The following is a 13,747-nucleotide window of genomic DNA, read 5'->3' as shown; positions in this document are numbered from 1 at the left end:
CTCCGATTGCATGGAGCGCCGTTTCCGCAAAAACGAAAGGCGATTCCTCGGCACTTTTGCAAACTTTTCTTTTAAAAATCCCATAAAAAGAAAAAAAAATTTTTTTTTTTTTTTTTTTTTTAACAGTTTGATGCGGACACGCGTGTCAAAAAATAAATTTTACGCCAAAAAAAAAAAAAAAAAAGTTTTAGAGCAATATTGACGGTGCGAGACGCGATTAGCCACCTCTGTTCCACTTGTTCTCTCTCTGGGCATTTCGGGAGCGTGAAGGAGAGGTGTAGCGGCTTCGCTGTCACAACCGAGATGGTCATTCCGGAATGACCCGTGACGTCATGGACTTCGCGCGCAGAATTTCAAACTCTCGCCGTCAATGTTGCTCTCTCTCTCTCTCTCTCTATATATATATATATATTTTTTTTTTTTTTTCGTGTACAATGTATTTTTGGACACGCGCGTCTCAACCAAACTGTTAAAAAAAAATTTTTTTTCGTTTTTTTTTTTAACGGTGGATTTTTCGCCGTTTAGCTCCGGCGGTTATTTTCATGGTCTCCTTCCAAATCGGTTCAACACACCATTAGACACGGTGGAACTTGACCCAAATAATAGATTCAACAAAAACAAAATATAGTGGAAATTGAAATTTGGATTTCGCTTCATTTTCACGCCGAAAGTCTCCACGGGCAAGACTAAAAAAGTGACGAGATGTAGGTGATGTGGGCGGCTCTGGATGTGGGTACACAGGGTCACAGAACTCTTTTTTCCAACGGATTACAAGAAGCTTATATATGGGTTTGTTGGTGAGAAACTTGATGCTAATGTATTATCTCACTCTTCGTCAAAATACTAATGTGTTTTCTCACTATCCTCAATAACCACAGTGGCACAGTGCACTAATGGGCTAGAGCTGCCTTTGTGACCAACGTTCTTGATAGACAACTGGCTAAAAAGTTGAGTGATAGTATTTGTTGAATAAGCAGATATATATTTCTTTCCAGAGCAACTGATGGTGGAATTTCGAGAAGTGCACAAAAAGATGTTCGGCATGTTGCCATCAGGATCAGCAGACCACACAGCTCTGCACCACTCACAAATTGATGGGGAACTCAGCAAGTCAGCAGCCATGCTCAATATTCAAGAGGTAAAAGGGTGTGCTGTGGTTGTAGACCGTATAGTCTAGTCTCTGGTAGGGAACACAGTACCTTTCAGTGTCAACATTGAGACATCTTTGGCTCAACACCCTTTAAATGCATAAATTATAGACTGGCACTAGTTTATAAACTAATCTGAGCAAGTAAAGTTCTGCCATTGAGGAGATAGTGGGCCATCCAGTCAATTTTTTTGTTATTATCGATTCCTGCAATCATTAACCTTCTTCATTCCATTTGGGGTAATTTGTGATAACTAAAGATGGAAATTCATTTCATTTTGACACAAGACTCTACAAGTATAAACCAGTACAAACATATTTCTTTTTAAATCTCAACATCTAAGTGTATGCACGAACTGCAGGAAAACTTGATCAATAATTATGATACCTGTAGTGCTCGGTATGCACCACACTGTCATGTGCATGACACAGCAAGCAATAGTATGCCTCTAATGTGCTAAGCTTCAGCTTTCGCTTGCCGCCGTGGGGATAGCTGCCGCTGCAGCTGAACCTCGTGCTAACCCTAACAGCTCTTGCTTGTCGCTGATGCAATGCTTGGCGCAGGCAGTGCCAGCGGAAGAGAGAGATCCTTTCCAGGGTGAAGACCAGCACGCTGGAGAAGTCAACGGAAAAAGCCCAACGCCGCAACCATCTTTACTAACACCCGAGGCAGAATCTGTGGATACGCTACGAAGTGCTTCACCCAGTGTAAGGATTTACTGGCAAAATAATGGTAGGCATTCATGCTCTGCCACAGCTTAGGAGAGATTTGTGACTGTTGCAAAAATACTTGCACTTTAAATTGATAATGCGAACGGAATAATGTCTATGCCCAAGAATAAACTGTAGAAAGAACTAAAGCTATTAAATTTTCTTTATGGTATTACTCCGACACCTAGGACTGGGGATGTTTTTCATAGTTTGCTAGCCTCACCATATAGTCCAGTACAGTAGAAGTTATTTAGTACTTTGGGGTGTCAGAAAAGAAAATGTAATATTGGTGCATGAGCACGAGGGTATTTAAAAATTTAAGAAAGGAAAATGGTAGGTCTCTTCGACCTACTCTGACAAACATGTCAGATGAATAGTGCTCAACATTGCTGCATATACCATCGTTTGTGAAAGATTGTGTTCTGTTTATAAGCCAATTGATCAGAGGCACCTCAAAACAAATTGCACATCATATACCCCGACGTACAGTACCCATACCTCACTACCTCACTCTCTTGAAAGGGCATTATGAAACGGAGGATGGTCTTGGGCACAACTTTCGTCTGCACCCAAACAGCAACATGCATGCACGGAGATAGTGAAAAAGAAAGAAGCGACAAATTTATACAGACGCCTAAGGTGCATAGATGTGCATGCAGTGAAGTCTCTGTGAGGACACACATGGCTCTGGGTTCTGACCAGTGGGTTGGTCCTGGGGCCGGGCCTATTTCGCCAGGAGCCGGTGGCAGCACCCGTCGCAGGGGGCAAGCGGCTGTGGCCCACCTTCGTTCCTCCGGCGCATCCTAACCCGCACATGTTTATTCAGCCTGCCTGCTTGGAGAAGGTACCTAATACTCGCGCTGCCAGCGCATTGCCTTCACAGCAATGCAGTAACGCTGTTTTGGCGGGATGGGGGACAGCTAACCACTTGCTTGACGGTGGGGTGTGCTCTGCAGTGTGGGAGGCTTAGAACGCTCCGGTTCTGAGCGAGTGGCATCGACAATGCAATGGTCTTCGATTCTTGTTTCAAAATGGTGAAGTCTTCAGCCGCAAATGATGTGATGTGATTTGATGAGTTTCGAACTGGTGTGTTTAGTGTCCTATATCACCCATGCATTGGAAGTGGTCTCAAAGTGGCAGCAAACAGTGTAACCGGGCCAAGGTGCAATGTCGTAGCCAGGAGTAATTTTTTGGGGGGGAAAAGGAAAGGGGGCTGATAAGCGCCTCCTCCCTCCTTGCTACATTACTGCCGGGGTGTCATGTCAGATGTTGCAATCCTGGCGATTGGTTGTAGAAGCTCCGGCAAAAAAAAAACAACAAGCGGATGTGCATGTCGCTGTCGTCGCCGCGTCCCAACTCCTGGCTGCTGAAGCTTTCATGGACTTTCAAGCTGGAGGGTGATCTGTAGCAGAACAGGCGTCTGCTGCATCCCCTTCAGCTGTCGTGCCACCAGATTTGGGGCAGGCCATGGCCAGACACCTGTACGACGTCTGCAGGTGGAAATCGAGGGATCGCATTTGAGGACGCAGTAAAAACGCCAGTTGGAGACACATTCCAGATTCTAAGGCACCATAGTGCTGACCCATTTGGTAGCTGCCATCATTGCCGCAGTATGTTTAGGTGTTGCTTTCCAAATCCCTTTTGACCATGAATCGAGGCCACTGTAATGCTATGTTGGAACGTTGTGAAGTCAGCTCCGAACTCTTTCTCTAACACACTGATTTCCAGAGGAGCACTCAGGTAGTGCGTGGCATAAATGCAATAAGGGCCAAATGAGTATAACCCACTTTAAGTAAGTCTCAAAAATCGGCTTTGCAACCCAGGTTGTAGGCACCTGTGGTGCTATGCTTGAAAGCTATACCATACTCGGCACCCAATATTTTGTGCTACTTTGACAATGCTAGCACGGCTTCCAGAGTGCTTCAGTCAAAGCTGGGTGTGCAAATCTGTGGCTTCATTTTGCGTCTCCTTCACACAAGGGCTTGTATGAATGAGATGCAAGATGCAGACATGCTTGCAGCCCTACAAGGCTGCAGCACTGCAAAGCTACAGCACTGCGAGGCTACAGCACTGAGGAAGCTATGCCAGTCTTAACAGCACAGCACGAAAATTTGTCGCCGAGTATAGTTTCTCCAGCTATAACCGACACACCAATGATTACTATTTCAATTTGGTAGTTCCAGCCATAACCATCAAAGTAGCCAACAGAAAAGCATGTACAATATGCTTGTAGCTTCTCCATAAGAGTTGGAATTAAAACAAGTTTACTACTTTTGTGGCAGAGCCTTGACAAGACAAATAGTGATTCCTTAATATCTTAAGCATATACAAATTATATTTACGTAGATCAACAAGAATCCTGAAGTACTATGCCAGGGCTTGGATAACTTGTCAAAAACACCTTGGTTTTGAAGCAACACAAAGCCCACATACGTTACCTCTTCATGCTGAATTCTAAGAGCACACCACATCATAGCCTTAAATAACTACCAAAATGACTTCGCTAAACTCTGATACCCCGTGAGCTTGCTCGAACTAACCATTTTTGAAGCCACTTGCTGGTTAGCAGCATATGTCAAAAAGAACATGACAACCAGGAGAGGCAGGCAACAGGCGTTACCGTTGCCAACTGCGCAGACCGTACAGGCGCTGAAGAAGGAGCGAAGCAGCACCCCTGCTGTGGCAACCGCGGTACCAGCGGCGCCGAGCCCAGTCAAGGCGGAGGTCGCGAGGCATTCGGGCAAGGGCCCCGCGCCAAGACCCCCTGGGTCCAAGGATGTCCCCATCACGGACAGCAGGGGACCAGAACCGAAGCCACCCAAAAGTTTCTTTGGACCCAGGCCTCTGGTCACCATCGGCAGCTACCCAGACGGGAGCAACCCCAGGCCCAACCGGTTCTCGCGGCCGGCAAACAAGGTGGAAATTGTCGACAGTGACAGAGGGTGAGGAAGTATATACGTGGTTTAATTGTTGCTCTGGGCATGCTGTATCTACGATTGCAACCTGCAGCATGAGCCATGCAATATGACGATGGGCGCGAGAAAATATTTGTTTCCAAGAATGCCATCTGCACTTAAGAGACCCTTTTCAAAGCCCCACCGAGCAACATTGGCGATTTGAAAATAATTACAATATTTTATATTTAAACTTTTGGCGAGCAATTTTATACAAAAATGTTGCCACCAAAAGGAGAGGCACAACGGAGCATGCGCGTCGGGTTTCCTGCAAGAACGACGGTCGCTTTCCGCAATGCTTGGATAGAAAATGACATACCATTGCGATTCACACAATTACCAACGACCTCCGCATTTCCCCGTGCCTCATTGTTCGGCAGCACCATTAGTGACGAGTGAACTTTACGACAGTGTGAAATGCGGGACATTTTGAAGATCTGGGAATTTCTCACGGGACGCAGAACACGAGCCCTCAATGCTGGACATTTTGAAGATCTGGGAATTTCTCACGGGACGCAGAACACGAGCCCTCAATGCTGGACAGTCCAGCTAGTTGCAGGACGGGTGGTCACCCTAGCACTTCAATTATAAAATTGTCTTTTTAAATGAAAACAAACAAGAGACAGTCCTCATGTTGCATTTAAGGGACCAGCATCTAAAAAGGTAATGAGAGAGTAGTGTTTGCGTCATTTGCAAACATCAGTAAAATGCGGTTACTTCATAATCGATACCCAAGGCTTCAGTAATTAGTCTAGCATGGACGGAAGAGTAAAAGGGATGCCTGTAGAGCTAAAACACTGAAGCAAGATATGGCAGCACGAGTTTCTTTTTGCTTTAAACAAAACGCGTAAGAAAATTCACAATTGCAAAACAATTACTATGACTCAAAAAAAAAAATGCACAGAGTTCTTCAATTGGGCAACTCAAGTGCTAATGTTTTGGGCCGCTCTACATAGAGGGCTCATTGAAAGAAAACAAGGCAGTTATTTTGACATCTCTTGTCTGTAGAAATGTTGGAAAATTTATATGCCTTTCAAGAAGTAGACATTCAAGCATAATGCTCTCATATTATGCCTTGGTGTCTGCCTTTTGAAAGATACTTTATAAATTTTTTGGGCATATCATAATTCAGTGGTTCTTAAATATCAATGTTTCGCGGACCCCTTGTGGATCGGCGGAGATGATGGAGGACCCCATTCGGGGTGAGGGGAGGGGGAAGGTATAGGTTAAATATAATAATAATTGAATAAATGGATTTAAGTAAGGGCTAGTGTAAAGTAGACCTTTATTATTGACACACACTTGAAGAAAACTCGCCCAAAAACTTAACATTTCTTCTCGATCTGGAAAAAAAACTTTTATTGCCGGGCTTGACTGATGAATGCGGACCCCTAGAATGCCTTCGCGGACCCCGAAGGGTCCGCGGACCCCTATTAGAGAACCACTGTCATAATTAATTGATTTTCTAATTTCCAGGACCACCACAGTCGACTCATCTAACAAAAGGACCGAGAGCAGGTCAGCATCGCCCCCTCGAACAAAGACGCCATCCCAGGCGCCTGAAGGCAACACTGGGCCCAAGATGACTGTGAGCATCAACTGCAAGGCTCCGAATCGGCCGAGCCTCAGCACGCGGTTCAATCTCAACGGGTGAGACACATTACTTTCCAGTGTGCAATGAAATCTCGGATTACAATAGGAGTTTTCACATGACGTTAACCCGTCACTTTGATGTTAGATGTCACCATGATGAGACTTACAGGATTCTGTACACTATGCATCTAAAAAGGGCTCTAGTGGATTTTTATATTGTCTCTCTATGGTGTAAACTCAATCTATGCACCCTAAGCATCCTGCACAACCAAAAATTACAATTACGCGCACCCTTTTTCGCTTTTAAACGTGCAACCAAACACCGCACTGTGCCCCGCAAATTTTTTTTTTTTTTTTCGGAAATGGTTGATTAAGAACTGGTTGCTTTGAGTTGCACTCACTCTCTTCTCTGTGGTCACATACCATTCAGACACACGTACCAAATATAATCGAAGTCGTGGTTTATCGAAGGCACACACTCAATATGAAAAATAGAAAAAAATATAAAACCCATTTGTTGTGGCTTCTAAAAAGCTGCAAACATGTTGATTGAGAAAAAAAAAAGTACTAGCACAGAGTCCTGGAAGTACATGTACTGTGCAATTCTCAACATGGTGTCGTATTGGTGGAGTTGTGGGCTGGACGGCTGGACAAAGGGTAGTGATGGCGGCAAACAACAAGCATGGGACCTCTAATTCAGAACTGTCATTCGCGAAACCGGCGAATCTTTCTAGCTTCGAAAGAGAAATTTTTTACCGATCAAAACAATTATGATTTATTCCGTACGACACGCCCGACCGCCAAGCTGATTCGCACGAAAACGTTGCCGAGTCGTCACCCCTTCTCCTGGCAAAACAAACATGAATTGGTAAGAGCTTGAAAAACGTGGAAACATCAAGTATGAAATGCTTGAAGTTTGCACGTTTTGCGTCTGCTTCGCACAACTAAAAAAAAAAAAAAATATTGGGTGTAGCTATGCGACTTCTGGCAGCTCTCGCGTCCTCTACATTTCTCCATCATCCCCAGTTCACATATCGCAGCCAATAGGGAGGTTTTCATAGATTGTTCAGCTGTTCTGCAACCCAGTACAATACCCGAAACTCTGCAGTCTTGGCAATCTGCACGCAGACGCAGTGGTGGCTTTTTGTTGCGGAGGGCTTAGCGGAGGGGGAAACGTGGTCTACGAAAACTCCCTATTAAAGGGAAGATGGGGCACTTCTACATTTGAGAAAAAACGCTCGAATTGCGTTCATTTGGCCTCTAGAATAACAGATATCACAATTATATTTCCATGCGACGCGCCGGAGAGCCATAAGAGCAATTTGAAAATAGGGCTGAAGCCCCGCCTCCCTAGCCTTGGCAAGCCAAAAGATCCGTCGATGACGTCACGTACAGCGACTGTCTTTGGCGTTTTTCTCGCGTTTAACAATACTTGCGCAGAAAATGGTTTTGGTATTCGGGTTCACGAGGTGAAAATACACTAGAATTGACTTCTAACTCATTTTTTTCAAGAAGCTCCGTAGCTTCCCTTTAACTCTGTGCCCATGTTTCGGTTTCGAGTGGTTGCATTTTTTTAAATTTATTAAAAATATGTGACTGTAGCAAAATATTGATTGGGTAGCCTTCTGACACCGTAGTAAATCGCCTGGCAACAAATTAAAAAAAAGTTTGGAGGGTGTCAGTGTAAGGGAAGATGGAACACTTCTTGAAAAAGATGAGTTAGAGGTGAATTCTGGCATGTCTTTATCTCGTGAATCTGAATATCATGTTTGTTTTCCCCAAAGATGTAACTAAACGCGAGAAAACACGAAAAACCTCTGACCGGTCGTGACGTCGTACTAGGATCTTTGGGCCGCCAAGCGCATGTTGCTCGTGTGGGCAGCGCGTGCAAATGCAAGCTTGCTAGGTATATTTGTCTGCACTGACACCAGTCGTGACGTCTATTTCTGAAGATGTGCGAGAGCAGGGATTCCAAAAACTCCTAGTATGACGTTATGCCCCGGGAAGGAGGGGCTTCAGCAGTACTTTAAAAATTCATTTCTGCAGCCACCGTGCACCAAATTGAAAAATAATCTCAATATTTGTGATCCTGGTGGCCAAATGAAGATAGTTTAGGTGTTTTTTCTCAAATACAGAGCCCTTTAGTTTTTCTTTAAGAGTGTCAAGTGAATCTTTGGTCTCATTGTAACAAAATGGTGGACGAAATTGCGTCAGAGAGTATTAGGTTAGTTAGTATGTGACCTGAACCGACAAGCACCAAAAACATAGAGAAGGGAAAGGTCTCCAAAAAGCACACAGCCCATTATGCTGTACCGCGGCTGGTACATTTCTCCATGGGGTGTTGCAGCAGTTACATGCCAGCTAAGTAAAGTCTATGAATTAAAAATGCTTTCTAGTAAACAAAATTTTACACAAGAAACTTACAATTTTTTTAGTGGCAGTACTACCCAGCCAGAAAGTGTACTATATGAGGAAGTGTACAAAAAGTGATAGTAATAGCCTTCTGGCCATTACTATCATGAGGCTCTAAATAAAATATGTATTTAATTTCTCTAAAAAAAATTTTCCAGGGCAAATCAAGCTGCTGCAAATGCCTTCAGTGTAAGTATTGAAGCTTATAATTAGAGCAAGGATATATATTTGAATTTGGGCTGGTCTACTTGCTGTCTCGCTCCAGATGAAATGCAACAGAACAGCAATTTTTCCTTTTCAGAACGAAGTGGATGAAGGCACCGTGGTGAAGACACTGACCTTTAAGAAGGTATGCAAGTACTGCATTGCTCGGCAAACATGAGATGCGGTTTATTTTTTAGTTATCCACACCCTTTTTAGTGATTCAACAAATATGACTAATAATAACACAATTAGAGGGCTGGGAAAACAAGGTAAATTTTAAAGAGAAGCTGAAACACCTCTTTAAAAAAATGAGAAGGAGGTTGCTTCTAGCATAGTTTTATCCCGTGAATCTGAATATCCTGTTTGTTTTCCTCGAAGATGCAACTAAACGCGAGAAGACACGAAAATCCTCCAACCAGTTGCGACGTCATAAGAGGATCTTTCGGCCGCCAAGCGCGTGTCGCTCGAGAGATGCGCATGCAATCGCAAGCTTCCCAGGTATATTCCCCTGCACTAGTATCAGTCGTGACATCTTTTTCTGGCCTTTTAAAAAATAGCAAGAGTACATGTGCATAGGTTTCATAAGCACTGAAGATGCGTGAGAGCGGAGATACCGAAACCTCCTTTTGTGACGTCGCACTCTGGGAAGGAAGGACTTCAGCGGTACTTTGAGAATAATTAAATTACTTCTACCATGGAAGTGTTGAGGATTGTTGCTCAACTATAAAAAACAGATGTACATAATCTTTTAAGAAAGAATATTGCTTTATGCTCATCCCCATAACAAAAACTGTTATGTGCCAGCATCAAATTTTTACATTACACAGAGATATGAACCCTGTGTGAAGTATATGCCATAGGTCTCATGGGGATGTCATGTCACGTGGCATCATGACAGCATGTGACATCACATGACACCATGATGTCATGCAACACCCCGACGTCATGTAACACGACATCATTTGGCTCTGTGAGGGCACAGCATCACGTGACATCTTGATGTCATGCAAGAAGGTTAGAAGACACGGAGATGATGTCAAGCTTTTGAAGCCTTGTCATAAAAACATAAACAAGAAGAATGTAAACATCAACAGGACTTGGTGAACACGAAGCATGTCACGTATAACCAAAGTCATCTTTTCTTTTTTTGGGGGGCATTGCGTTTATTTTGCACGGTCACGAGCAGGGCAAAGAAATGAAAGTGTGTGGCGTCGCGCGTCACCGTGATGGGGCTTTGCTGCGCAAGCAGCTGCAAAAATCGCGCCGGTTGTTCTTGCATGGGGATTTAGTTTCACCGGTAAGGATCTTGTCCATTACAATCCGAGTTCTGCAGCAACGTGAAATAATTAGCGATTCTCCGACACTCACCGAACTGAGAAAGCGATGGGTTTCATTCCTTAGTCACCGTCGCGGCAATGACGACCCCGTCAAAGAGGATTTGAGTGTGCGGATCGATTCTGTGATTCTGTGCAGTTAAAAGCAGATGACACGAGCATGTCGAAGGAACTGTGGAGCTGGATTCCTTTAGTGACAGTTCATACATTTGGCTTCTTCTATTCCGGAATGCTTCCCCCTACCCGCAGGTGAAGAAAAAACACGCCTGGGGCATTCCGGTAATGGAGACTGATTTAATTGCTACTTACAATACATCGGGCACGAGCAAAGCCCCACCACGGCGACGCTTACAACAGGAAGGACGACTGCGCACAGGATGTGCAGTCGTCGTTTACGCTAAGCGTAAAACCGAGTTACATATTTTTTGCTCCACGATATCTTTATACAGTCACGCGCTTGTTCCACTCTGATTTAGGAACGTCTATTTAGTTAATCCGTACATATGTGAAGTCACACACAATCGGCATTTAATGTTTTTCTTCAGTTCCAATGCACACCATATCCGAGGATCAGTCGACGCACGAGCAACTGCGCACCTATTGACAGTCTTGCTCCGCTCACCAAGAACAAAACAATGTTCGTCGATAATCACAGAGTTTCCAGCAAAGACGATCAGAACTGAATGCTGCCACGCATGCTCGCACTGTCGAGCGCCACCGTAAACCATCAACAACCGCGAGCATCACGGGATAGGGTCCTCCAGTTGAGGAGGTTGTTTGGCGCAGGGGAATGAGAAGCAAGAGAAAAGGGAGGCTGTCAAGAGGTATGGCTTGCGGAAGCTACGGGACCGACATCATGGCACCTCCAGGTCCTCCTTCACGTCATGCAACACCGTGACCCTGCATGATGTTAGGGTCACCTGTAACAATGACTGTGCTTATGTTTTTAGTATCACGAGGCTGTGACATAAAAGTGAGCATGCATGTTTCCTGTTTGATGGCGTGTACAAGAAGCGGTGTTCTTCTCAGGACGGTCCCCTGAACCTGAACCTGGAGGGAGGCCTGAACTCTGTGCACGATGGCCGGATCATAGTGACCGAAGTGCGCGAAGGTGGTCTGATCCCGGTGGATGGCGACATCGCCAGCGGCGACCAAATCTTGATGGTCAACAACACCCGTCTGGTCAATGTTTCCCTTACGGCAGCTCGGGTGGCCATGCAGAATGCCATGGGAAGCGAAAGCGTGAGTGCCTGTGGCCTCCTCTTTCGTCCAAGCTCTGCATTTCTTATACATCTGCAAACCTGTGTCACTCGGTACATTACAAATTACAATGTATTTGACAAGAGCACCTATAGACCTTTTCGTTTCGGTAGCTACCCAACCAGCAGACAGAGTGTGCTGACCAGGGTGTAAGATAGACAGGTGGGGAAACGAGAGCCAAATGAGCGACCAGATTGTGTCCCCCTCGGTTTTCTCTTTTTCTGTGGCGCAATCTATGTGGAGCACCGCGAACTCTCACTCCGGGTGAGCGACCTTTGGCGACCGGCTAAACTGACGGAGATGGTTTCTTGTGGATTTTCAATGGAGGACCGTCGTGCTCTCGTTTTATTTTCCGCACTCTCCCATAGAGTTTTATGCAAATCCGATTCCGATTTTTTTTTTTTTTTCTCGCCGCAGCACCATTTGTTGCAGATCGGGGGTACTCGCAAGCAGACGAGTACACAATCCGGTCACGGCGCGGCGGTAGACTTCTATGGGCCGTTTCCCCACCTGTCTATCTTACACCTTGGTGCTGACTCAGTTGCTGCCATAGGGTGGCTTCAATTTGGTTGGTTTCAGTTTCAGCTTGCATGCAGTTTGGTTCCGTATTTCATGACATTTTTGCGAAATTTTGTGATAAAAATGTGTCGAGTTGTACTGTTGAAACAGTTGTACTGAGCCATTTTAAGAACTGCAATGTAGTCTCAAGTCGAAATTGCAGAATGTTTTATATTTGTCGTTAATTTTGGCCAGATTCAGTACTGAACTCTAATACTGAACTGATGCCCAAGGAGAATTTCCATTGTCTACGGCCGTGCCCACAGACACCAGTCTGATTACTGTGCGAAATTCGCAAAGAGCAGATGAATTCGCAAGTCTACTGCTCACCGTTCGATATTTGCGACATGAAACTTTTGTAGATTTCGGAAACTGGAAAAGCCTCCTGTAACGATGCAGAGAATCTGAAGAAGGCATAATACTGTCTCGGGCTGTTTAGTATTAAACAATATGACCAAACTACCTCATATGATGTTAAGTTCCCTTGTCTGATCTGGTATCTGAGATATAGGCAAGTTACAAGAGTAAATACGATAGAGCATGGGTTCCCAAGCTTCCAAATTTCCTCGACCGTCCCTGCCTTTAGATGAACCAGTTTTCCTATTTAGCACTACTTTGGCAGACCTGGACAACCCACTAGTACATAGCTACATGTGTAAAACGATCCTTAGTGTGGGCAATACTGTTTACAAAACCCATAACATCCTGTACTGCGTTACCACATTATTGCCAAGACCAGAAATGGTTCCCCAACTTTTCTCACAAATCCGAGGACCCCAGCGATGGGTACACGGTGCGATACAAACATAAGGGTACGGGATCGTTGTGTCCGTCTTCTACTCTGCGACTGTTGTCTCATGCATGCATGTTTGGTGCTCGACTAACCCATTAATGTGCACGGCTGTTGCAGCGCGAGCTTCGCCTGACGGTGGCCAAGCAGCCGCAGCAGTGACTCCAGTCCGATCCCGTGACAAAACCCGTCTGTGCCTCGAACGCTCTCAATATTCAAGAACGAGAAGAAAACAGACGAGGACGGCCTCAACGAGGCATGCCACTTTTTAAACCTCTCCCGCTTTCCAGCTCCATTGCGTGAAGATACTCCCATTACGTTTAAAATGCTTTGTACATACAGGATGCCACAGGCTGTAGTAGGCTGGTCGATTTTGTTTGCCCACAGTCCCTCCACTCTGCACGCAAATGCCTGGCATCACTGAGAAGTATGTAAATAAAAGACACGACTTTGTTCCTTTTAGTGTCCTGTATTGACCTACTGTGCGTCCTGTGAAATAACCCCGTGTGCGTGTATGTGGTTTTCAATAAAGTGTGTGCCTGCTCGTACCTCCTACTACTTCTTGTCTGTTATGGACTGTACCAACACCTCCGAGATGAAAAGGCCGCAGTGCTGAATCTTTGGCATCGCCCACGGTGTCGCCAAACAGAGGCCAATGCAAGGCACGGATTAAACACAAGTGCTGCGTTAGCGTTCAGCAATCAAACACGAATCACAGTCAAGTGCTGACACAGCAACTGTGTCCAATCTGAGCTCAGCATTCACCTCTCTCAGGCGATAGTGA

The 13,747-nt window shown here is 45.0% G+C and overlaps 1 protein-coding gene across 1 annotated transcript in view; it reads left to right on the top strand.

The window, feature by feature from the left end:
• Nucleotides 1–13,511, top strand: part of LOC8024951 (whirlin) — a 65,884-nt gene extending 52,373 nt beyond the window's left edge. Inside the window, exons 15-21 of the mRNA XM_042286214.1 lie at nt 996–1,138; nt 4,496–4,800; nt 6,289–6,462; nt 8,976–9,006; nt 9,119–9,166; nt 11,385–11,597; nt 13,084–13,511. Of these exons, the coding sequence (XP_042142148.1) occupies nt 996–1,138; nt 4,496–4,800; nt 6,289–6,462; nt 8,976–9,006; nt 9,119–9,166; nt 11,385–11,597; nt 13,084–13,125 (956 nt within the window). The 3' untranslated portion in view covers nt 13,126–13,511. The remainder of the gene's footprint in view (nt 1–995; nt 1,139–4,495; nt 4,801–6,288; nt 6,463–8,975; nt 9,007–9,118; nt 9,167–11,384; nt 11,598–13,083) is intronic.
• Nucleotides 13,512–13,747: the final 236 nt, after the last annotated feature.

Source organism: Ixodes scapularis, unplaced genomic scaffold, assembly GCF_016920785.2.
Source record: "Ixodes scapularis isolate PalLabHiFi unplaced genomic scaffold, ASM1692078v2 PGA_scaffold7__128_contigs__length_106722199, whole genome shotgun sequence".
Lineage (NCBI taxonomy): Eukaryota > Metazoa > Arthropoda > Arachnida > Ixodida > Ixodidae > Ixodes > Ixodes scapularis.
Note: the sequence above shows the minus strand (reverse complement) of the source record. Positions and strands in the feature narration are given on the sequence as shown.